The 26904-nt window shown below is 45.0% G+C and overlaps 1 protein-coding gene across 1 annotated transcript in view; it reads right to left on the bottom strand.

The window, feature by feature from the left end:
- The window catches only part of GPC4 (glypican 4), a 47693-nt gene extending 25137 nt beyond the window's left edge, over positions 1-22556 (bottom strand). The window contains exons 1-2 of the mRNA XM_015626712.3: positions 22538-22556; positions 11585-11743 (exon numbers count right to left, since the gene is read on the bottom strand). Of these exons, the coding sequence (XP_015482198.1) occupies positions 11585-11693 (109 nt within the window). The 5' untranslated portion in view covers positions 11694-11743; positions 22538-22556. The remainder of the gene's footprint in view (positions 1-11584; positions 11744-22537) is intronic.
- Between the last annotated feature and the right edge of the window lie 4348 nt (positions 22557-26904).

Here is a 26904-nt window from a genome sequence, read left to right as displayed (position 1 = left end):
GCATGTTCATTAATTATCATGAAAAAAACCTGCAATCTAATTAGCAGCAAATACCTGTGCACCTATAGCCTTCCAGCCAGCAGCTTTTCCTTGCCCAAAAGGAAGGTAAATAAAGGAAATGAAAACTTCCCACCAAAACCAGGCACTTCCAAAACCCCAATGCAGCACTCCTGAAGGAGGCAGCATGCATGCACAGTGCTGTTGTCTCTGACTCAAGCTTCAACTATCATTTACACGGACAGAAAACTCCCATTCTCAAAGTGCCACTTGCCAAAGAAGAAGGGGAGGAGGGCAGAGGAGGTTGTGTCTGCAGCCTGGAGTCAGCATCCACCCCTGTCAGCACATGCCTGTATCCCTGAGCATGCCAGACAGGATGCCCTGGTGACCAGCACCTGTGGCGAGGCCACTGGGTGCCACTGCTGGCACCTCGAGGCTCCTGGGGTGCAGGTGGGGTTGGATGTTGGAGAGGGGTGATGCCAAGCATGGCACTGGGAATGAAGGGCCACTCAACAAGCAGGGATGGACCCAGAAGTGGGATGTACATGGCATCTTTCTCCATGCAACACACAGCACTCTTAACCACCAGCAATTAAATTATATCTATAGATATATTTTAGTGTAGCTATTGGCACAGTATAATTCTGCATCCTCAGTTTCTATCTCCACATCAAGAAATCAGCTTGGGCACCAGAAGGAACATTAATCTTTTCTCTGTGCAAACTGTGGGCATAGATGTCGGCAAGGAAAAGAAAAAAGCCTGGAAGTCCTTCTTTTGAGTTAAATGCTAATCTGACTAGTAACTCTCTATATCAAATTAGATACTAATTCTCTCCCTCACAGAAATGAGCTGATTAGCAAACACCAACATAACCCAGCATTAACCTTGCCACCACAAGAAGAAAAATGGCAGGTTCCTCTCTTACGTCTTGACTGTTTGCTGGGTAAAATAAATGACCACCTTTCATTTGTATTAGAAGTTGACTTGTTCTCAAACAAAGCAAACACACAAAGGCCTCTGTTGCTTATTTTACAGCACTGTAAAAGCACATTTTACAGCTGTGTTGCAAGCAATCTGTACTCATTAAATTATCACTCTGACAGGTTTCCTGTGAAAAGCTGTCAAACGCAAACATTTTTCACAGACGACAAATCATACTTCACCGGTGCTCTCTCAGACACTGCTATCTGGAGGGATGGCAGGCTCTCTCTTCCCTCCAGTTATCTTGTTTAAACTCCCCGGACAAGGGCTGGCCCCTCTTGTCGACAAACAGGCACACATATGGTTGGGAAGGGCTTCACAAACTGACCTGTGAGAGCAGCACATGGCTCCAAGGTCTCCCTGGTTCTCGTGACTAAGAGCAGAGCCTGCAGAGAGGGTTGGGTTACACACAGAGGATGAACCACAGACAAGGCCTTGGGATAACATGGCACAGCCAGCTCTGCTCCAACCTGACTGAGGAGCAAGGCCATGTTCTACTGCTTCAACACACCTCAGCCAAGTCCTGCTGATGTAAAGTCACTTTCTCACCCAAGGTGATGCTCAGGAGAACGAGCCCCAGGCTGAGGGAACCAGCGCTGTGGAAGCAGAGCCACAAATTTTTTTTTAATATCAAGAAACAGTTTTAAAATTTGTCTGTATTGCAAAATAAATCCTGTGCATGCTACGGGCTTTGATGCTCAAAGGAGGATGACATTTCCAATGCAATTAACTTTAAGAGGCAGAAAAGGCAGTAATCTGCAGTCAGGCAATCTACAGCTCTGGGCTCTGTTTATTCTTTTAACATTTTTGAATTTCAGGGTAGAATTTCAATGCCCACCACTTGGTGAAAGCCTAGCGATGTCATGAAATGGTAAGAAAGACAGGATGTGACATATGTGCCATCTCTGCAATAAAAATTCTAGGGAAAAAAGTCTCTGCTTTTGAACAAATCCTTCTTTAAAAGAGCACATCGAGAAACATAACCATAGTTACTTAGCAATTTCCTTTTTTTCAAGTAATAAGATGTATTACCTCTTTGCAGCTTGAGGGCAGACCAGCCCTGCCAGTAACCCAGTGGAGGAGAGCATTGCATCTCCCCAAGGTGCTTCCACATGACATTGGATTCCACTGCCAGAATAATTCAAAACAATCTTTCTTTCAAATTGCAGATACATGAGCTAATTGAAGAAACACAATCACTCCACCCACTGCGAGACAGAGTAAATCCCACCTCCAGACAACACATCTACTTTTTTTGACTTTCAGACCCAATATATTTTTGATCTTGGATTCATAGGTGTCACCTGAAAATATTTTTTCTTTCTTTTTTTTCTATTTTTTTTTTAAGTAAGAAGAGATGCAGTGTTTTTCTATTCCTTCTGCTAACATTTTCAGATATTTCAGGAGTGGCATTTTCATACAAGAGGGCTTTTGCTGAGGAGAGCCCAGTGCTGTAGGGCACAGTCCTACCTAAATCAAAGGCAGCTCCTGGAAATGAGATGAACACATCAAAGGGTCACATTTCCCTTCACCCACAGACAGGTTTGGCATTTCCACACATGCGCTGGCAACAGAGGAAAAAGCAGCAAGAACTGCCTGGTCCGAGCTGCCTCCTGCCACCACCTGCCCCTGGTGTCCTCAGCCTCCCCAGTCCTGCCCCAGGCAGAGTCCTCAGGGCTGAATCCATAGCTGACCACTGCAGTTCTTTGCACTGCAGGAGTGCAAAGCTGTGCTTTCAATTTATCTTCAGGAGCAAGACCCGCGTATTTCAGGGAATACTTTCACACAGAGAGGCACAATGATCCACAGCACCACACTTACTCCTCTTGTCGCCACTGCAAAGAGTCAAATCATCAGTGACCCAGGCTCATCACCTAAACCCCCCATGTTTTATAGAACAAAGGAAACCTTAACTGCAGTGCAAAAAAAGTCAACTCTTATATATGAGTTCATCAAGGCTGTTGAGCCAATGTGCTTGCTACAGACACCCACCTGTTGGCCATGCTCCTGTGTGCTGGTGCCCTTCCAAAAGGACACCAGGGCTGCCACACACTTTCTGATCCCAAAAACCACCAGACATGCTGCATTTCCCATGCACCAGGTTTCCTTAGTTAAGAGACTAGTTTTCCATTGGCCTTTTTCTGTTTGAGGTTTGCAAATGAACTAAACAAACAGATCCCAGGTAGACATGCAATTACTCAACCACCTTAAAAAACAAATAAAACCAGGTTCAAGCATGCATATGGAACATGCTAAAATTTTACAGGCACAATTAATTAGTTTCAGATAATTTGCCACCCAGCTTTTTGAGCATACTCTTAATATATTGTCCAGATTATGTTTAATTAAGGACCGTCTGTCTAACCAAAACCTTTAATTTGCTCGTCTGTATAGACAATTATGCTTTCTAGTGTGTACAGGAGAACACTGCCACAAAGAGATTAATTATATTTTCTCCTTAAAAGGTTTATTCATAAAATGTCCACAACAGCAAGATGGATTCCCAGACAAATGCTCCTGCCCAAGGCACGGCCCCGCAGGCTGTGCCGTGGAAGGGCCGGCGCCAACTCCGTCCCTGCGTTTTCCAGAGGTGCATCTGCAGATGCAAACTCCACCCTGCAGCTGCTCCTACCATGTGAAGCAAAATTCAATCCAGACAGATAAATGGAATTTGGGAGAAAAGAGACAAAGGTTTCACAGCTCTCTTCACCTGGAGGTTGAAGCCATCCACAACTATGCCACCTATTCCAAAGGGAGGAAAGCAATTTTTTTTTTCCTAAATGTGCTTCATTATTTTTAATATGCCTTCACTTCCTTTATTGCATATACAACATTTGTAATTTCCACCAGGGAAAAACAAATCCTAGCTTAACAACCTTTTTCCGGAAGTGTTGAGAAACCGATGAACACATAGTGTTAACACATTTATTGAATATGAACTCAGAAGGGCAGGGCAGATCCACAAGCTGTTTATCTGTCCTGTTTTCAAACATGTGTTAGCACTTATTGACATGGGAAGAATTCTTTCACAGGGCTTAAAGTACAGGCTTAAATCTTGCCAGTGTCACAGCAACAGCCCCAATATGTGAACGCTGCAGAGCTGGGAGGAACATCTCCCTAAACTTTGCTTGATTAGTGAAAGTCAAGACAAGAAAAACTGGGCCACAGCCTCATAGGTTAAAAAAACCAAAACCACCAAAAAAAATAAAAGATTTCTAGAAATTCTGGTTTCTGAGGCACTGGGGGGGCTAGTAGGAGTCCAGATGAGCAGGGCAGAAGGTAACACACAGCAGCACTGGGCAGCACCATCACACTGACACTAAGCTTGTTCGAGAATAAGGAGCAATGAAGGAGGAGGACAATGTGGAGATTGCTGTCTGTGATTCAAGAAACAAACAGCAGTATATTTTGCATCCTGCTGTATGTACCAGTCATCCCATGAATTAGGAAAGCAGCGAGAAATGTCCTTGGTCCCATCTTAGTCCATCCTGCTCTGCCACATGCCATGCAGCAGAATGAGCCCAAACTTCGTAGCCTCCCCTGATTTCAGGGACTGTCACTCATCCCATTTTTGGTCAGCTATTCTGAGTTTTCTCCCACTGCTTCCATGTTGCCTCCTCCCCAAGCAGCAGGTCCATCATTCCCAGCACTTCCATGCCCTTCCCTGCAAAAACTTTTCCTTAATGCACCTCTCTGCAGCTGTTTTCTTCTTCCTCCATTGTTTGCTCTTCCCTCTACTCCCTCCATGTTTAATTTTCACTGCACCCATTCCTCAATCTCTTCAGACACATCTGTGATTTCTCGGGTGTGAACCTTTGCCCCACAACCATTTGGTACCAATACACCAAGTTCCCAGCTCAAACTTCACCTGGAAGTGAGCTCCTTCAGGCTGCCTCCCACATCCTCCCACCTCAAAGGAACTCTCTGGGACACTCACTAAGGTATTTCACAGATACATGTTTTCCCAAGCCTCCCTTCCTACTGCTGTCAGAGTGTAGGGAGGGCCTGCACTACTGAACAGTGGGGATTGTCTTGTTCCATTACCTCAGTTACCCTCAACTCATTACACTGGCAGGGAGAGCTCTTTCAGCTGGGGCTGTCTCTTATTTGTTCAGCTGGCATGTGAGTGGCTAGACACTAAGACATTACAGTACATTAAACACTGATAAAATAGCTCCAGCCCTGCACCAGTGGGTTATCACACCCCCAAGCCCAACCACCACCACCAAATCAGGCATCCAGAGGAGCAGCTACCAGGACTATGCACACAGTCTTGGTGGCTCCTTTGTGCAGGAAGGAGGAAGAGAGAGTTAATTTTAAACAGACAAACAATAGCTCATTGACTCGTTGACAGCAATTAGCAACCAGAGAGCACCAGGCACGTTTCCTGTAGCCAAATACAAAGCCTGTTTCCCCCATCTTTGCTTTTGGGAATAAAAGCCCATAGGGTAAGAGCAGTTTACCTGTGACCATAAGAGCAGAACTGCTTTGACCTGAGATCACATGAGAGTGTTTGATCCCTCCAAGCCCATATATAAACTGCTTTTTCCCCTTGCTGAAGTCTTTGCTAAGTTACAAGATCTAATATTTTTTTTTCCCCCTCCTAACCAACAGGGTTAGGAACCCCCTTCACCTCATCCCATGAGATTTCCTGCTTCTGTGGTAACTTGAACAAGACCAAAGGATCTTTCCAAGCGTCCCAAAAGAGAGGTCTGGATCTCACTGCTGTCAGACAAGCATCACCCTTCTCAATGAACAAGACTAAAAGTCATGGTGGTGTATGTGCCTCCTGAAAAACCTCGAGATGGAGAGGAGCCAGCTGAACAAAAAGAAAGAATAAACAAACTTCCAAGGCACAGACAGTAGACAATTTGTTTCATTGCTGTTGCACTGAGTGGGAAAGCACAAACAAAAGCCCACAAGTGGTATTTGCAAAAGGAAACGTGTTGGTGGTTGCTCCCTCCAGCTTCTCCTCAGTCACTCCCTCCTTATGCTCTTTAAAAACCAATCCGTAACCAAGTCCAAAGGATTGCCTCTCCACAACAGCTTCTTTGAGGTATATCTTCCCAACATTTTCTGCCCTGGTTGGTATGAGGTTGGCTGCCATCCATTTCTGGAGGGGTCAGAACAAGGCTGAGCCTTCACATCAATGTGAGTGGCAGCATAGATCAAACCACCCTATTAACGATGCCATGGTCATCAGTGCACTCGCCTGAAGGTGGGTGGCAGGGGGAGAGTTCTTCCCACCACACAGGTTTATTCAGAAGCTTGGACTCAATGCAACTCTGGCACAGCAGAGGTCTCTACCCAGCGCTCCAGCCGTGCCAACACAGCTGGAGCTGCCTCCTGCAGATATGAATGCGCTGACAGCCAGTACTGACCCCACTGACCCCATGGTCTTGGGTGCCACAGACACAGGGGGACCCTGCCAAAGGAGCAAGATGAGGGCCCAGGTCTCTGCTCTCACAGGCAGTTTCCAGTAAAAGAGTTAACGTGAGATGAAGGTCCCCAAAGGGCAGTTATTTTGGTAAGGCAGAGCACCACGATGGGCTGCCAAATTCTAACTATAGGAACAGCAGACTGGGCACCTGTGGGGCTCATCTTTCACTGTTTGCCTCCACACTGCCTGAAGCAGCAGAAAGAAGACCACCAAAAGCTCTCCCTTGTCCCTTCTGTGTCCTTCCTAGTTACTAATACATTCCAGCTATGCATCCCACTGCACCACCACACCTCCCTGAGAACTCATACCTGCAGACAGCAGCTGGAAGCAAAGGGTTATCTGAACAACAAAAACTAAATTCAGAAATTAATTCCAGGCTTTTTCCTCCATTTTCAGCAGAGCTTGGAAGCTATTTGGCCAATGTTCTCCTGACCAGTCTCTCAAATTCAGCCACAGGCCAGTTACTGGAAGAACTTCCTGCACCCAGAAGCAACACAGATCTCACATTAGAAGGTCAAGGGTACCCTGGGATGTTTCAACTATGCTCATCATGATCACGCCTTGTACCTGTAGCTACCTTGACCAATACAAACATGGAGCCCACTCCATGGAACCTCTCTCCAGCCCCTCTGCCTGCTCCCTATACAGCAGAGGGGTTGTGTGCAACATGGACTTGGGAACCCCTGGCCAGCTCTTTCGTCTTGGATTTGGTTTCTTTTCACTTATTGTTTCCACTTATTGTTTCCTTTTACACTTCTGTATTTGTTTTATCTTAAATGCCAATGGAAAATTCAGGGAGACTGGATCAGAAATGGAACTCTCAGCATTCAATTGCTTCCCAAATGCTGGCTTGGGCTGTACCATTTGATGCAAATCCTTCTGTCATCTGGGCATTAAGAACACCAAACCTACTGCCAACCCAGCCCAAAGACAGACCATCTCACACGTTCCTCTCCTGTATAGTGAGGGTTGCAGAAGTTTGCTGCCTTGCCTAAGTCTAGAGTGCACAAAAGAAAGGGACACGAATTGATTTAAGTGCAACAGCAAAAGTGCTTGTGAAATACAAAGAAGCAGGAGAAACAAGGAGCTTGTAGGACTCAGCAGCCCCTCTATTTCCCCCCCAGAATAGGGCTTGGCACAACAGTTACATTTTCCAAGAGATTCAGGATGGGTCTTTAAAAAGCAGAAAGTAAGAACATCTTATCTAGGAAGCAACGGAACAGCGGAAACACTGCAGAAGAGTTATGGGCTATGTCCTGTCCTGGCTCCAATTCCTCAAAACAGCTGAGCAGTTTCCCCAAAGCACTGTTGGCTAGCACAAACCCTGGCGTGGAAAACTTCAGCCTCAAAGGGCAAAAGAGGTGAAAGTTCGAATTTAATACATGGAACTGAGCATTTATACAGCCTTAATGTCACCATTAATTCTATTAATGTTATTAATCCCCGAGAGAGTGAAGGGGAGGGCACTAAGTTGTGAAGATAAGACAAAGCACAAGAGATTTTATTAAAAAAAAGGGAGGGGGTGTTTAAATCCCTAACTGGTATAGCTGCTTCTGTGGCATTAGATGTCACCACCGTCACTTACAGCTTTCCCATGAATGTCATTGTTATGGAGGGAGACGCTTACATTGCCAGAAAATTTTACCCACTATTTTCTCATTGAAGCCCATAAACATATCTGAGACTAACCAGCAAATCTTCACCTCTAAAATCATTTAGCAATGGTGAATCCAACAACTCACAAAGTATTTTTTATTTTAACAAAAAAGCATTTCCCTTGCTGCTGAAAATACACCTCTTACTGCTACACTGGCATCAGGCTAGTGGTTTAAATTACAACAGGGGAGACCTCCAGGAGCACACATACCTGTACTGTAAGCAAATATTTAGACAGGATATGTAAGATATGGGACTCCTCAACTCACAAGTTCTCCTGGTGCCTGCAAACCAAATACGCGCAGGAGGATCTGACGCTGTCACATTTCGCACTGGGAGCCGAAATGACTCCTGGTTTTGGGGATGGATAATCAGCAGATTGCTCCATGCTCCTGATTAAAGAGGAGATAATCCATTTCTGTATGGCTTTGGTGTCAGATCAGAGCAATTCTGGCAACAGTTCCAACAGCACACAGTGCTCCAGCAACAGCTGATGCAAACGCTCCAGAAGCCACAGGGCATCCCAGCCTCTGTCCAAAGGACGTGCCGCCACTTGGACTGTCCTTCTGCAGCAGCAACTGCTGCAAAGGTCAAGCACATAACGGAGGCAGGACAGGTTTGCCTCTCCTCCCAGACCTGAATGTAAAGGCTGGGAGATTAGGAGCCAGAGAACCCACAACAAAGACTTCCAAAGGGCTGGAGGGACAGGGTTTGCTGTTTGGGCTGCATCCTGGAGTGGCCAATCACAGCCCAGGGATGTGTCACCCCACAAGAGAAGCGTCCACCTCACTTGAAGTGGATTTGGTGTCTGTAATAACTCATCCTGCCTACTCAGTCACTCTGCAAAGCTTTAGCACAGAGGATTTCATGTTAAACTAAGGAAGGTGTACAGCTCATTTTTGTCAGTTTTATTTACATTTGAATGGGTTTAGCTACAAGTGATAAGGACGCCCTGAATAGCTGCAAATAGTAATATCAGAGCTTGGGTCCATGCAGAAGAGCAGCTCTGGAAAGATTCTGTCCTTTTCCAGTCTCATCCCTAAGGATCAGCACAAATATACAGGTCTCGATTGCCTCTCCTTCCTGTAGTTTGGGTACATTAGATCAAAAAGTGTGGGATGAATTATGCTGGGCAAAAGGAACTCAAACATGCAAGATACAACTAACCACAGCTCATCTGATGACCAAGCACCAAGACCAAAGGAAGGAAACACCATCCCACAAGCAGCCAAATATTCAACAGCAGGCTCTTAAAATACAGCAATCTAAGGCATGGAACTCCAATATTTTTGCAGAAGAGCTTGAGGATCTCAGCAGGGAGACTCCTCAACCTGCCCAAGCAACCAGCAGGAAGGTGTGCCTTCAGCCTCCAGGTGACTGGGCTGGAGGGAGAAAGGCTGTCAAGATTAAAAGCCTCCCAAGAGGTAAATGATGGAGGGTGGTAATCAGTTCATCTCTACTTCCACCCCAGGTAAGATTTAAAAAATCCCTAAATCAGCTTTGTCTGCAGCAAATGAAGATTTAGTTCTGATACTAGCACTCAAAGACAGAGTCATTAGGCTTTGGGACAGGCTGAGGAGGTTGCCAATTCTCCTTCATTAGTTTCATATGAGGCAGAGACACACCCTTGAGGGACAGGCCAGGCACAGTAAATCCAGCTTTCAGGAACAGCTGAACAACACCATCCCCTTCCAGACTTGCCAATCAAGCTCTTCACAGGCTAAAGTGAGAGTGAGACCAGCACAGAGGATGCTCTATGGAGCTGACAGGAGAACCACAGAGAACAGACAGAATAGTTTGTGCAGGCTCCCTTCCAAAGCTCACCTATTTTGAAGCCTTGTGCTTTGACAGGCACCCATCTCAGCTTGTCTTAACGTCCCCCTGCACTCACACAGCCCTGCAGCCATCCCTCCCCCCACAAAGGGGCAGATGCACCTCACAAGATGTCTGATCCACGTCAGGGATGCTAATGCAGCAACCCGTGCATGCTCTTTGTTTTCCATGCAGCATTTCAGAAAGCTTTGTTGTTCATTTAAGGTGAAGCAGATGCTGTTCCTCTGGTCTCTTTGAACGAGCTTATCTATGGGCTGGATTTCATTAAGTGTCTTGTTCTGCATTTAATAAGCTTGCAAGTCTAGACACTTTGGTTCTCCCTCTATCACCCCTTTGGTGTACCAGCAGGTAGAGACAACAGAGGTTAAGAGGGAAATATTTAGCCAGCAGATTTAGATGCTATCAAGATGATTGCATAATTCTACTTTGACTCACTGCAATTTCATACCCAGGGATTTTTTCTCTCACCCTAGTGCCAATCCCTTTTGAAAGGAAAAGGTTGCAACCCACTGTAGTAGCGCAGAGGAGCTTGCTGGGAGGTTCATGGCACAGACTTTGGGATATTCATAGAAAACTCATATTGCCAAATGGCCAAACAAGGGAAAAAATGTCCAGAGGAGCTGCATGGGGGAACTGTCCTTAACCACAGAGTGTGATGGTAATGTACAAGCAGAACTGTGTGAACAACTCAGTCCACTTGAGTTGTCAGACACTTCCATATGCAGCTGGCTGTCACCTCAGTCCCCCAGCCAACAGGGACAACGCAAGCAGCAGCCTGACATCCTGCTCCTCCTCCCCAGATGCCCAGGCAACAGGAGGCTGCAGTGTCTGGGAGCACTGAGGCACCTACAAAGTGCACAGAAACCAACCAAGACCTCAGAAGCAAACCAAGAAATGCCCTGAGACTTCAGCCAGGTTCTGTGCCCAGTGTCTAGGCATCGACTTCAGCTGTTTGCAGAGGTGCTCCCAAAGGAAAATCACCTGGCTGCAAGGTGGGCAGTGCTGGCTGTGTGCCAGCTACCTCCAAAGGGAGCTTCTTCCTGCAGCTCCCATGAGCTAGGCATGCCCCATGGAGAGCCAGTCTGACAGGACACACTGTGGACCCAGGGCCAATACTGAGACCAGTCATTTGCTTATCTGTCAGCAGCTAGCATCACTCAGCGATGGGAACTCAGCCGAGACTTGTTCATTATGGTTCTGACCCCGCATCACACTTGAAACCTCGGCCTCCACACAAAACCACTCTGCATTTATCTGCTGCTCTGCTTAGCCCCAAAGGCTAAAAGTGAGATGGATACAAATCCTGTGGGTTCACAACATGCTGGGAAAGATCAGCATTGTTGTGGATTGGGGCTGCAAGATGTGCATGTTACAATTACGTGCGCTGCAGGGATGTACCAACAAAACCAACTGCAATCTTACATTAGAGCAAAATAGCTTTTCAAAAGATTAATCAGAAAGAAAGATCTCTCTCTTTGGGAAACAAGCAGCCATAATCAGCAAATACTTCTCTCTCACGGGATTACAAAACAAGGCATGCTCTGCCCTCTGAGCCGAGTCATGAACTTTCCCAGCAAAGGGGGAGACAGAGCAGAATAACTGCATAGAAAACAACAGGATGGGGATTTTTCACATTTTTATCCCAAGGACAGCAAGTTCAAAGTCTCTGCACTTACCATCAAACTTCTTGTATCGGGAACTAAACATGTTTTGTAGGTGATTGCTAAGCTCTATGACAGCATTTCTGAAGTCATGTTTACTCTGCTGACTGTACTTCTCCTCCATTTCTTGAGAGCAGCATGTGTAGCCTTGTGAGCAGACTTTCAAGTGGTCACCTGAAAAGCAGAGAAGAAAATATCCCAAGTTAAAAGGACTTTCTATGCCAGAGAAAAGAAGTCTCATGAGGCAGGGTGTGTGAAGATTTGCAGCACCATTTACTTGCAAGGAGATCCCCCCCACTGTGAACACTGGACCAAGCACATCAAAACCTGATTCCTTAGAGAAACTTTTTATCAATACATGTAAAAAACCTGTCTTTCCATAAGAATATTATAAAGTGTCTTCTTACTTATTCAGTTAATAAACTGATACTCATAATAAACTGATACTCAATAAACAGATACTCCTCCTGCACAGTATAATCTGAAGAACCAGAAAATTGACCTGTTTATAGATATATTGTACATGGTAACTTGAATGAAGTTTTTGCTGAGTATTTTAAGTACTTCCAGTTCATTCAGTTACTACACAACATCAGTGGCAATGGCCCTTTTTGTCCAGATAAGTGCTTTTTTCTTCACCCCTCCCCAGTCCAATTATCAGAGAAGTAGTCTCACTCAGAAGCACAGTTGTCACTGACACTAAATTATACTTGCTTTATGCAATGGCTCATGAAAATGGTTTATATTTCCCAGCTCCTAATTTTGCAGTTTTCTGTCATCATCCTGGAGGAAACAGAGGGCTTGTTTTTGGAGACTTCAAACAGATTTTTTTTTTTTTCCTTAGCCTAATCCTTTCCTAAGAGTCATCTGGTTCAAGCTGGCTTGGTCAGAGGGATCATCACCAAGTGTTTCAGTATCTGCAACAGCTTCATTTCAAAATCTCTCAGCCAATCTGGACATAGGATCTGGACCCACATAATTTGCTTTTAGATGCCTTGCAGCGGTGTGGGATGAAGCTGTCCCAGCAGCACCCGTAAAATGCCACTGTCAAGTTTTGTGGGCCAAGATAAACCCTTGGCACAGCAATCCTCAGCTCCAGCTCTCTGACAGGCCCCACCAACACAGAACCAACACAAAGTAGGTGGGCTGACACCAAAGTGGTTCAAATTTGGGCAAATTGTGCAAATCTTTGTCAACACAGAAGATACGATCAAAACAAGCAGTCAAGATGAGAAACTCATGTTTCCAAGTCAGATGGCATTTTAGAAGACACAGCCAACATGAAAGCTGCAGCCTTCTCTCCCATTTCACACCCTGCTGCCAGACCTTATCCTTCATTCTGAGGAAACAGATGGAGAAGGGAAAGCTCTTCCCTGCCTGCTCCCACCCTGGGAGTCACCAAGGACCTCCAACCACCACGGAGGTTCAGAGACTCACTGTCAGAGCTGCAAAGGACTTGTCAGCCCTCATGCAGAAAATAACATCTTCCTGACAGGCAGTGCACCACACATTTAAGGAAGAGCCATCCATTCTACCTGCTAAAGCATCAAAACTGGATTTAGAGAAACAAAAGCAGGTTTTGGACAGTTCAAAGCCTGCCCATGGTTAACACAACAGGATGATGCTCTGCCTACCTTGTGCAAGATTTCTCCACAATGTCTTTTGCCCAGGTTGTGAACCTTTGTATCACTTTGCATGACCTTCTAGCCCAGAAAGGTTAGTGTCTCCTTACAGACTCTTCAGGGCCATCTTAAAAAACTACACAAATATTGTTTTTCTCTCTCTTTCTCTATATATATACACTTCCTAAGAACCTCTCCTCCTAAAATCTATTTCCCTGTTGTGCTACAGGGTTTGTTTGTTTTCTGTGGCATTCCAGAGAGACCTTGACCAGCAGATAATTCTGACACAGCAAATTTATTGCACAAGACCATCCACTGCTCTTCAATTACGGAAAGCTCAAAGTCCGCTACGGGAAGCAGCACTGCTTAAGCACAGCTTTTGGAAAACACAGAAAAATCTCACTGACTCCTTACACTTACATCTTTTTTTCACAGACTACTTCCTTCTGTCCCAGAGGAGCACCTCCAGCAGCAAAACCATAGCTCCAAGGGAGGCAACTCCAGGTAGCTTCGTAAGTCGTTTAAAATGGAAGAAGGGGTGCATCCAGATTTTTAGACCCTGCCCTCTAAATTCACCCTGGAGCACGCCTGGGCACTCTTCTCTGAGCCCACCTTACCAGCAAGCATCAAAATAAGAAAGTGCCCAAGCATCTCTGCTTTATTTCACCTTGAATCTCTGCTACAATTCCAACACAGGACTAAGGACTCTGACACAACATTAACCATGAATAGCAGCAAAGCAAATTCAGACCTACTGATACCAGGATTTCATTTCCTTGTTACACTTCACAGACACTTCTGAAGTTTTTCACAGATGCCCTACAATCCCTAATACAGTGGCTTTAACAGCTTCTCCAATTTATTTGTTATTAAAAAAAGCCCAGTATATTTCACAAACACAGGTATCAGATTCACATCTATTTACATTATTAAACTAAAGTTACCATCCTGCCTAATGTTATAAAGCAAAATCATTTTATCTAATCCCCTTTGTCCCAGATTTGACAGTGCCTCCCCAGGACACACGTGCAAAGCCAAGCAAGAACACTACTGACAGTAAATCAAGCTTGTACAGATCTCATTTGGTTGATCATTAAGAAATAATGCTCCAAAATGTAACTCAGACATTCAAAAATGAATGACCAAGCAATCTAATTATGGAAGATATTTCTCAGTCATGTCAGCACTATGTGGTCTTGGCTCATGATCAAGAATTAGCTCTGTCTGGAACTGAAGAGCTCTGGCTACTCAGTGCTAATCATAGGAAGATGCACTCTGCTACCCAGCATTTGAAAAACAGAAAGTTTAGGTCTGTGGGCTGCTTTTCTCGCAGTTTTCTTATGCCACAGTGCAATATGCCACTGGAAAGTCACTGGAAGACACTGGGGGCCCCAGTTTTCCCACATACAAGTTTGTCCCAAGCACAACAGCATCCCTAAGGATACATCCAACACCAACACTGGCACAGTGAGTGAGAAATCTCACATCTGACCTTTTAAATCTGCTAGCAGAGCTGATCCATTCAGGATCCATCCACAGGACTCATCCAATGCAGACAGACCCTGGTGCAAGACATCATCAAACAGCTTTCAAACACCACGGTGCTACAACCAGGTTGGTTGGTTGAATGAAAGGGATGAAGGCTGAAGAGCTCCATGTGAGCACTGACCAGTTATGCACACACAACCAGCCTGGAGCCCAGATCAAAGCCAACGCCCTTTGTCAAACTGGCAGTGAACTCCACTAAGGGAAATGAATGAAAAATACTCTTTAATACTTGTACTTAGGTGTACTTAGCAGAGATCTAATGTTTATGCATATTATGTAGAGAATGCTCATGGTGTGCGCTCACTGTCAAGGACACATTCAGCAATAATTATTTCCCAAGTTAAAACTCCTCAAACAATGCAACTCTTCATCTACTGTTGAGTGTAAAAACCTCGGCAGCTTTTGTAATTTATCACCATGTGAGCACAGCAAAAATATAACTCTGCCACAGCCTCCTTTCAAGTTAGGCTTTTTATTGAATTGTTTGGCAGGGTGTGCAATCATCACATCAGGGACTGCATGGCAAAAAGAGCTCAAGTAGCAGAGATTGACTCCAAATATCTACCACATATGCACGCCATCACCACAGCTTGACATGGATTTGCAGCAGATCTTTCTCATGGCCTGCTGCAGCAAAACTTTTCCTTATTTTATGATACATATGAGTACAGAGAGAAAAATGAGGGACCAAAAATTATGAAAGAAACTTGCTCCTTGGCTGGTTAACAGCACATCTCTGGGGAATGGAGGTGGTTGTTTAAAGACAGAAATGTAATGGTACATGACATTACCATCTGTACATCCAAGCAAATGCACTCAGAAAGGTAATCTTGCAAACTTATGATTTAAGCCATTACAGAAACACTGCATTTAGCAGACTCCAGGCACACAGAGTTTCTTCTAAATCAAGTAACTATTTTGCAATGTGTTGAAAAACAAGTTTTCATCAAATAAGTAAATGAGCAGCACAAACTCAGGGGCTACATGATACTGAAAAGCAGTTCTCTTTACCAAGCAATTTTCCAAGACCTTTTCAAAATGCTGTTTCTGGATGTCTAGCACACCTTCCCAGTCTGTTCCTCCTCACCTTGCCCAAGTCCACACTTTAAGGACAGCTAACTGCAAAAGTAGCTAACGCTCCAGCAGCAGTTTATTGGGAGGTGGGGGGTGACTATTTCTTTAAAAGGCTTCCCACACAGCCCAGCCCTTCACTGGAGCTCAGTAAACAAGCCAGAAGTGGTTTATGGTCTCAGACGTTACTGCTGGACTTTGCTCCCATGTGAGAAATCAGGCTGGGGTAATGTTGGGTGGTAGAAGAGCAGGAGGAAAACACTGCTGAGAACCTGAAAGCAGGACCAGCATTTCAGCCTTGTGCTCTGCCTCTCCCCTCTAGCACACATGGATCTGTGTCATCTTTAAAGGAGTTTTATGACTTCCTCTGAACCAACTACCAAAGGAATCCCGGACTGTAATGCCGGACCCTAATCCAATTTCACACTAGACTTGCCTTCTAATTATCACAGAATATTAGGCTTCCACCCATCATATATAATTGACATGCTACCGAGGCTTTACAAAACCCCCAACAAAGATGACAAGAAACACTAGCATCACCCCTGAGCATAGCTCCACTCCTCCGGCCCTGCATTAGCAAGGGGCAAGAAAAAAGAAAAGCATGAGCTCTGGCAGAGTCATCAAGTCCCAAATGCCCACTCAATCCAGTCACCTTTGATTTACTGAAAATACCCAAAGTATCCCCTTTTCCTGGCTACAAAATTATCAGGGGATGCTCAGTACCTCTGGGAATGGGCCATGAGCTCCTGTCCATCTTTAATGGCGCTGCTGTAATCCCTACAGGATGTCAGCACAGTCACAGCACAATCACTGCTTACACTGTCATTAGATACCTGCCAACAAAGAACTCTAGCAAAATGCAGTGTCTTGGCATTTAACTCTTTCCAGGTGAAATTACACTAAGCTGTGAACACCAAAGAGAGGAAAAAATATCTGAGATACACTGCACCCCGAAAGCAGCCCTTCCACCTCCTCCCTGGCTGTCACACACACACACACTGCTTCAAGGCATGCTTTCTTCCTGGCAGAAGCAGCAAACTTGAATTTTTAGTTGATGCCTCTTATCAGAACTCTCCTTTTTCACTGGGTGGTCAGAGCTCTCCACTTGCTTTAAAGCTGTGCTGCTGTCAGCCTTGTGTTTATTTTACTGAGGAGAATACTCCTGTGGAGATGGTCGCGTGCCAGGAAGGAAGGGATGTAAAACAGCATTAAGGTCCTGCTAACAGTGGTGACACATCCACCAAGGGCAGCAGAGTTAAAATCCTACACTCACATCCTACAAATGATGCAGAGCTGCTGGTACCCTCTGATCAGAGCAGGGCAAACCAGGCTGGCACACCTGGGGCTGTACTTCCCTTGATGCTCCTGAGTGCATAGTGTTACAACCATCCCAAACCCTCATTTCAACTACACGCTTCCAGGAGAAGCACTTTGTGCAGCAGCCTCCCTACACCTATCACCAGACACAAAATAACATATCCCATTTTCCAATGTGAATAATTTCCCATTCCCATTCTAAAGGCTCATGCAACCAGAGTCAGCTTTTCTTTCTTCCCTCCTCAAAACATTAGCAACTCCTATTGGGATCTCACACCTAAAAAAGCACCAAAAGAAAGAACACACCCTATGTTCCTTAACTCAGGTCCTCACCATGAAGGTAAACAGCCAGCACCACTCTCCATCCAGGCATGGGGCTCCAGCCCTTTCACAGTCACAGAAGATCTTGGTCCTGGATTCAACCACCATGGGTCCTCATCCCCACCTGAACCTTTTTTCCCACTTTTTAAGCCAGAAGACATCTTCACTATGTAGTCAGCTCCCAAAGCTGATTAGTAGGGTTATGGAAGTACCACTGTTTGGCACCATGAGCCAGCATGCAATGTATTTAATATCCCACCCAATTAGCAACCATTTTATATAAATGGTTTATTTGCCTTATTAATGTTAAAGCCACTTGTTTCCCCCACACTTCCACTTAGGTTATTAATCAATGTGCATTTCAGTTTTTTGCTGATTACTCTAATGGCACCAAAAAATTCCCCAGACTCACAGAGAAAGCTTATAATAGTGAAATGATTTTTTTTTTTTTTTTGCAAACTTGTCAAGCAGTCAAAATACACTCTTTGATTCCCAAACCAAAGCCCTTTCACCTACACTTAACAACAGTGAACTATTTTCAGTTGGGCTTTACTGCATCTGTTAACTCAGCTGCTAATCCATCTTGCAGGCATGGGAATGGCAGTGCACACACAATACCTCAGTGACATACCTCCCTTCAACACAACAAATAATCCTAATTATTTCCACAGTGCGTACCTACAGTTACTTAAAATATCGTATACAACAGAGGTCTGTCTGGCTTCTATTTTTCCATTTTGCTTTGTTGACAGCTTTCGGTTCCCAAATTTACTGCCAAGAGGGTCAGGGAGTGCAGAGAACAAGAGAGATTTATATCCATGTGTGTACATTAAGCCAAATGCACATTAAGAAATTTAATTTTCTACTGGAAAGAGCAACTTAGGACATAAAGAGGCCTCTTGCAACCACCCTCCCAGGTCCAAATAACCACTGCAAAGCTCATCCTGGACCTGATGACAGAGCCAGTCCCTGAAGGACCAGGTCTGGGTAAATGCTGTCTGCTGAGGTCAACTGGAGTGGTTTTGGGATATCCCTCCTGGGCAGCGATAGATCAGAAGAGCCCTTCCCACACTCCTAACCCAGCTCCTCAGTCCCAAACAAAAGACAAAGATCTGTCTCTGCTCTCCATACCAGCCCAGAGAAGCACCACTGGTCAACTGAGATCCCATTCTGCCCAGCACTCAAACTGAGGTTGGGTCAATGGAGAGGTTCAGGTGGAAGACCCCAAGGATGAAACCCAAAAACTCTCTACAGCACATCTGGGCTGGGGACTCTGCCCTCTGCAGGTGATGTCTAAACAAGGAGGATGCAGGATCTTGCCTTCAGTGAGGTTTAAAAAGTTCATTAAAATCTAAAACCCAGCTCACCTGAGGAAAAATACCATCACTGCTTCATTTCCACAGCACAGCCAACAATTTCCTACCCGACAGGGTGGCCCGAATACTGCAAGGTTTTACACCCTGGAAAAATATGCCATGATAGAGCCTGCTTTCATTCCAACAAACAGGATATTGAGTCAATTAGTGGCACACCAAACACAAACCAGACAGATGAAGATAATACATTTCTGCAAACATCAAAAGAGAGAGAAACCACACAAAGACCTGAATATACAAATAAGGCAAGGGGGGAAAACAGAATATTAAAATATTACATAATTAAACTTATTATTTAAGCAAATCTGAAAAGGAAATAACTCTGGCTAACTAGAGGATTCTCCCTGGCTCTAGCTAAGACAAAAATCTTCAATGAAAACCATTTTAAACCATAATTTAAAAAACAAAACCAAAAACCCTCCTCGGTATCTCTGACTGAGAACTTAGGAAATGCAAATTCTCTTTATTATCAACGAATTCTTTAGGCATGAAACAGTTTTCATAACATGTCTCTGCCTACACACACTAAGTGAGTGGTGTTATACAAGGGACAAGGTATGCAGAAAATTACTGGATTTTTTCCACTTCTCTGGTGAGGAGGTTGGATACAGATAGACCAACCCATCTCTGGGATGGCTAGGACCCTCTAACAGCTACCAATACCTGCAGTCATTAATTCTTAACCTTTACCTAAGGGTAAAAGCCACAGGAAAAAGAAGTTGCATGTAGCCAGCAATCAAGACTACAAAATTCAACAGAGACTGGCCAGCAGATTTTACCAGGGTAATACAAAAATACCTCACCAAGTATAATTTCATGCAATTAAATGGGGCAAAAGGGGTGGCAGGAAACAGAATCCATTTGGAACTGCAAATACACAGAATTACAGAAGCCTCAGGCATAAGGAACAGCAAACAGAAGAGATGTGGCTGGGAGACAGTTACTTTCGTTGTGAGACTTCTCAGTTTTTTTCCTCAAATTCCCCATTAAGAAGGCAAAACAAACCCAAAAAAAAAAAAAAAAAAAATGCCTGTTTGTATTTTTTTCTCCCCTAAAGCTTTCGGCTATTTGCTAGAAAAAAAAGCAGCCTTTGACCAAAACTGATTCCATCACAACCAATGTAATTTAAATTGGAGTATTTTTCCTCCTTAACATTTTCTCCCTCCACTTTTGGCCTCTCTCCCTCTGCATGCCCCAGACCCTCCACCAAGCACCTCCAGGGATGCTCACACCAGTGCAGGGTGGCACCACATGTGGGCAGGCAGGAAAAAGCAGAAATATGCCACTGGCAACCACTTTTTTAGTAATTCTTTCCTTTTCAAACACAGCTGATTCCAGTGTCAATGCACAAAAACGTATTTCAGAGCCACACAGTAGGTTCTTGTGAGATGCACCCAGGCTCACCTGCTTGTGCCAGCAGACTGGTCATCCCTTGGCAAGTCCCAGATCTGGCAGCAGATGACCCTTATGATTCTGAGGATCATGCTTTATGTGGAAAAATACCCCAAAAAATTACAAAACAAACTCAGAAGGATGTAAGACAATGTTTTTTTGGAGGCACTCAGTAAGACAGATCTCACTTGAGAGTTACACTACCACAGGAAACCACTGCTCTCCCAACTGGTTGCACTGGCACATTTCAAGGCAAGCACCACCGCCCCAAGGCACTGGAACTGTGGCTGTGTGGCCAAAACCCCTGAACATCCCCCCTTTCCAATTTTATCAGCTATGCAGGAGCTCAACAGAAGTGAAGCTTTCCTGCTTGCACAAGCAAAACCACACGTGCAGCACAAGACAAAGCAGAGCTACCATTTCCCTGAGCTTCATAGCAGTAAGAGCACTAAGGGCATGCAAACGGGCAGCTGTGACCCAAGCAAGAAATTTTTTAAAAACCCCAAAACCTGAAGATGTTTTTAATTCCTCAAATAAGAAACAAAGCTTGTGGAATTCAGCCACAATTTCCTGTTTTCGACTTAAAATAAAATTAAAAAAATATCCCAGGCTTTATACAAACAATAATCTAATCTATAAATTGGAACAAAAGAGAGATGTTAATTAGCTTCCAGAGAGATTAATTCCCTATTGTGGGGTCCAAAATAGGCACTGCAGAACCTGCTCCAATTCTGAAACCAATTTTACACAGAAGGGGGAAAAAAAATGCAAAAAACCAAGAAACAAACAAACAAACCCAAACAAAAACACAAGAACAACTGCAAACAGCTACATTAAAGGGCAGTGCATGAATAAAAACACAAATATCTGGGAAGTAGCTGGGCGATGTTTTCCACTTGTAAGGACACGCTCCTTCACCCTGCCTTGGGTAGTTTTGGACAGGGAGAAGAGTAAGCTGGATGCAGAGCTCAGCAAAGAGCCAGGACCAGCCAAAGCCACCCAAAAGTCTTAAGTACATGGACAGGAGGACTGCTTTTACTCCACTTGCTTTGACAGCCAAAACCATGTGAACTGCTTGTCCCACGCAGCTGCCAATGGCAGAGCACTCTTCCCAACAGCACAGGCAGCCTGGACTTCAGACCAGAGCACCAACTCCTTATCTCCTTCCTCCTGGTGCCCTGCATGCCACCAGCTACCCACACCCAATCCCCCACTGATCCCAGGAACCCCACTCAGGGAGGGAGCAAAAGTGAGCCCAAGCTCTGCACTAAGGAAAAAAACACTATCTTCTCCATTTGCAAAAGTATTGCTTGCTTGGGGTTTTTGGAGTCAAGACTTAGGACTTGTGGTAACTGGAAGTATAAACAAAAAAAACAAGGTTTAAGGGTTCAGGTGTGGCAAAGTCCAGCTGTAATCTAATAGCTGGGAAACCAGGCACCTATTGTGTCTCTGCATACCTGCAGTGTCACTCAAGGCACCTCTGTACAGGACAGAAAACTGAGCTTTGGACTGCTCCTACCAGGAACATCAAAAACTCAAGGCCCAAGGAAGAATGAGTTTTCTTGGGCAACTTGTCCATCCACACCCGCTGAGAATCACACCTCTGGTGCCCCCAGACCCCACTCTGATCCCCTCCCTTGACACAAGGCAAATAAACAGGGGTTTGCCTGGAGGGTCCCACAGCCTTGAAGGGCATCATCTCTCCATGCTCTGGCCTGGACACAAGCAAACTTCACTTTATTCCAGGTAGCAACAGATCTTCCCCAAAGTGCAGAAATACAATGCGAATAATTCTTTTTGGCCTGGCTGCCCTCTAGTACCACTTGATGATGGATGGTTGGCTCCAGACAGCATTTCACACACTCTGGCTCGCTGAGGATGAAGCCTGAGGGCTTTTGCTTCTTAAATCCCCCCCTTATTCAAGCTCAGAGATACCTGTGGCCTTTCTGCAAGACCTGATAACCAGCCTGACCTACGAGGGGAGGCAGGGTCCTCTGAACACCTCCAACAACATTCATGCCATTGCTCAAAACAAACTCATTGGCACGCAAAGTCCTTCAGCAAGAGCCTCCAGCCAGCCCCAGGACGAGCAGTCAGGAGACATCGGCTCCCTGCACAGAGCAGCAGTTGTGCAAAGCCAGCAAAAACAGAGCCGAGGCACGACGAGAACCAGCACTTGGAGCATGCTTCCCACCAACTGCAGAAATATTTGCTCTAACAGCCTTGAAGTCTTTAAGGGAGAGCTCAACTTTATTTTCGTTTCCAATCCACTATTTTCCATTTCTCCACACACAGCAACTAAACCAACCAAAACCTACCTGAGCCTTCCACGAACAAGGCCCCAGCTACCAGACCTTCCCCCTCACAGAAAAGAGCTGCTCCCCGCACGGCCACATCCTGCCGCCCCTCACAGGACAATTAGCCTTAATCCTCGTTAGTTCTGTACGTTTCCTTTAAATCCTGTTACCGCATTCCTCCGTGCACTGGAGCGCGGCCCAGCCGGCCTCCTCCAGCCTCCTCCGCGGCGGTGACGGTGACCCCGCGGTGCCTCCCGGCTCCTGACCCGCCGGAGCTGCGCGGGTCCCAAGGGCTGCAATGCTCCCGGACTAATCTATCTTCACTGATTAGTTCTTAATCAGGAAGGCAGACGTGAACAAAGGGTGCAGATGAAAAGAGAAACGGGGAGGGCGGGGGTTTAAATAGGAGAAAAAACAAAGATTTTCTTCAAGGAAATATTCCCCTTTGCTGCTTTAGAAGGCAACTCTGAAAACTTAGTCCAAAAGCAGCGTTTGAAGTCTAGCTACTTTCATATTTATAACGTTTGAGTCACTCCAGAAAACCTACGCCAAAGCAGACCAAGTTGGACTACTCCAGTCATTTATTTTGGAAGTTTATCCAAGCCTTGGTTAAAGATAAACAATGTGCCTGGATGTGAAAGAACATCAGAGCCAGGCTACCAGAGCAGTGGGGAGCTTCCACCCGATTTGATAGCACCAAGGCACGAGATGGTATCAGTACAACCCAAAATGTACTTACTCCTTCCTGGAGAGGCACGGCAAGGCCTGGGAAGTTCTCTTTGTCCTTGGGAGGCATTCCTGCCATGCTAATGTTATGCAAAGATTCAGCTTAGAAATCTCAGACACAATCAAGGCATTTAGACCTGACTCATTAATGGCCAACAGTTAGTAGGCTGGAGCTGAAATTCCTCTGTCTGGGGACTTGAGGGTGTTTAAGCCAAATCCATAATATATATATATATATGTGTGTGTGTGTGTGTGTGTGTGTATATGTTTGTATGTACAAAATACAGCCGCGCTGTTGATTTGTTACTGAAGATAGGAAGCACCTTTCTGTCCAAAGCACTTTGAAAAACAAAAGTAAACCCAAACTTTTCCACTGATTTCCAAAGCCAGTGAGTGCACCAGTCTTCCTAAACCTGGGGAAAAAGTGATCAGCAGCACATTTTAGCGCTATGTGTGCCCAAGGAAAATTCTCCATGAAACAAGTTTAACAGAACGTAATTACCTCAAAAGCAGCACCTCAATATCACAATTACAAATCAGTCTTTGGAGCTTGCAACCCTCCTTTCAATTCAAAGTTTAAGGCAACACCAACACACCAGAAAACAGGGTCTTTCTTGTGAAAAACTGATCCGCAACACATGGCCAACATATTGCCAAATTGGAGAGACACCTCAAAAGAGTGACAATGTGAACTTTTGGGACTTCAAATAAACAAATTTGAACTAATCAATCTGGAAAGTCTGTTTTCTATTTGTGGCTTTGGGTTTGCTGTTTTATGTTTCTTTCTTTGTCTTAGCTGTTTGTTTGCTTTCAATTACGCAGGCCCCTCCTTTATCCTAACCTCTGAATCTCCCTGTGCCAGCCGGGAGGAAAGCAGCAAGACACCTTAGTCGTGGAATATCAACTGTGAGCTAGAGGATGAGCCAGAAGAGGCTCCTTCTTCAAAGGCTGTTGGTTTTGCTGTCAAATCAGCTTTTTTTTAGTGCATCCCCTCCACGACAAGGGTATGGCACCAGTAGTTTGGCTTCGGTTCCTCTGGAGTGGGGACTATTTGCTGTTTCACAGGTCATCAGGAGGTAGCAGGCAAAGTTTACCAGATGTGGCTTTTATCACCTCAAGTGGAACTATTTTCTTTATGGGAACCCTGGTTTTAAAGGTTTTATCAGATCACCGAGATTACAAAAGCCTCACTTACATGCTCAAAAGCTCCTATAAAACCTGTAGTTCAAGGTTTATTTGGTCTAGGTGGTTTTCAACTTGGAGGAATGACTTGCAGACACAAGTAATTTGCCCTATAAGCTTTGACTGACCAGTTGCAATGTACGCTCAAACTGCGCCTGCCTCCTGAGCAAAATTCCATCAACTCACTGACCAAAAGATGTTCTTTTAAGAATATTTAAAAAAAAGAGGGAAAAGAAGGGGGGAAAAGGGCTCGCAGCAAAAAGGAAGTTTCAATTACTTTGTGAAATCAAGCAGAAAAATTAAGATCCAAGCAAACTTTATTAGCTCTGACAAGCAAATGCTGATGCCTTTGTTTCCTATGTGCGCAAAACTTTTACTAAGGAGGGGTGTGTGTGGTTTTGGGGTTGATTTTTCTTCTTCTTAAACCACAGAAATATGCTGCTTTTTTTTTTTTTTTTAAACATGCTTTGCTACAACTGGGTTTCGTAACTATATTCGAACGAGGGAACTGGCACAGAGCTATCACAAAGCAGCTGATCCTTCTCTAAACATCCACCAACGTTTCCATGTGTCAATAGTACTTCACAACCACCTATCTATGTAAAAATCCACATTAATAAGCCCTTCTCCTGCCTGCAGAGCATGCCAAGCAGAGTAACAATGCAGATAACGAAAGAACTTCGAGCAGGTTAGGAGACTCCAGAAAGAAAATACACAAAAAGGCCAGATTTTTCAAATTAATTTTGCATCCACGCATTTTTCAAGGCAGTTTGGCTCCTATTAAGCATTTCGTATTCAGTTTGTAGTCTGCAGTCTGGGGGGTGGCTGGAGGGGTCTCTGGGAGCACAGCAGCAGTCTGAAGGTTGCAATATGAGGAGCTGTGGTCCCCTGAAAACCAAGTTTTTAGAGGGCTCACAAACTAAGTTTGAGAGAGTTGTGCTGCCCACTGCCCCAGTCAAGCCCTACACTGCTCCTGACAAATAAACCATTTCCTCTGCCAAAACCCCCACTGGCTCCCGGGCCCCTGAGGGCGGGTGGGCTGCAAGTTGGTGGAGCAGTTATTTCCACCGCCTCAAGGACCAGAAAGTCTCATTTGCTTAGAAAATAAAATTCAGTCCAAGAGCAGGTTCTGGGCAGACATAAATGAGACTTCAGTTCTAAGTGGAAAGTTTTCCACAAGACATTTTCATAGCAACACGGAGGCTGTTCTGGCACCAGAGGCAAGGCAGAGCACTTGTGCTGCTCCACAATTCCAGCTCCCTGGTTGTCCCCCCAGTTTAGCTTAGCATAGGATGACATTGTCAGCCCAGACATGGGCAATGCCTCTTCCACAATCAGCCAGTTTGGTGCCAAATATTCTAGCTGAGCAGCTCCACTGCAGAGCAGCTTTCCAGGAGTCTGGAAGAACCACTGCCATCACCCCAGAAATGTTCTCCAGACCATCACAGCCACAACTCAATTTTGAGGAACCCATGCTACATCTCAGCACACAGCTGCACACTATGAACATCCAGTAAAGCAGCAAGCTTCTGGAATGCTGCATTTTCCAGCCTTGCCCACAAAGCCATACAAAGGCCTTTCTTGCTTCATCAATGACCCCAGGGATGCTGTCAACCCCTTGATCCAGCCTGCCTTCCTGGGAAATAAAGGTGATGCTACTCTGCCCCAGGTCTTCACTCTGCTCATGACTGTACAAACAGCTGGACCAGAAAGAGCCACCAATTAAAGGGATTTCAGAAATAATTAGCTCACATCAGCCTGATGCAAAGCAGGGTTGGGGAAACAAGCCCAGATGAAGGGCTCTGGGAGGGATATCCAGCAGAGCTTGATCTTGCAGCAGCTCTTCCACTGCAGATGCAGGACCAAGGCACAGATCTGTGCTTCCCAGCTTATCCCCTCCCTCAGTCAGAGCTTCCAGGGACTAAGTGGGGCACGCAATAGGCTCTCTGTGGCTTGCCAGGCCATCAGAAGAAAGGCTACATGGGAAATTAATGAGCAGTGTGTGTATCTGATATTGCATTGGAAAAAAAAAATCATTAAAAAAAAAAAAATCATACTCTCCTGCCTAGAGCAGGACATCACAATTTGATAGGACTTTCCAATTTAAACGTTAAAAAACACACCATGTGTTACTGCAAAAGGCAGGAAAGAAGCTCAAAGGAGATACCAGCACTGAAAACGAGGAGGTGGGTCAGGTTTAAATCTAAACAGGTCCACCACACATCCATCCTAGGGCTGCTGTTTATAATCAGAGAAAGGCAACTTTATACACAAAGATCACACACTAGTGGTTCCTGGCTGTTCCCAGGGGAAAAAAAAAAAAAGCTGCTTTTCAGCTGAACTTTCCGAGAACTGTTCATGTAAATAAGACAAACCTCCAGAAACGCACATGGCCAAGGCTGAAGCAACACACAGAGAAAGGCAAATAAGCAGCACAACAGGAGGCAGGGGACATCCAGTGCCAAAAAGCCAAGGTGCAA

Source organism: Parus major, chromosome 4A (assembly GCF_001522545.3).
Source record: "Parus major isolate Abel chromosome 4A, Parus_major1.1, whole genome shotgun sequence".
Taxonomy (NCBI): domain Eukaryota; kingdom Metazoa; phylum Chordata; class Aves; order Passeriformes; family Paridae; genus Parus; species Parus major.
The sequence above is the reverse complement of the archived record's forward strand: the minus strand, read 5'-3'. Positions and strand labels throughout refer to the sequence as shown.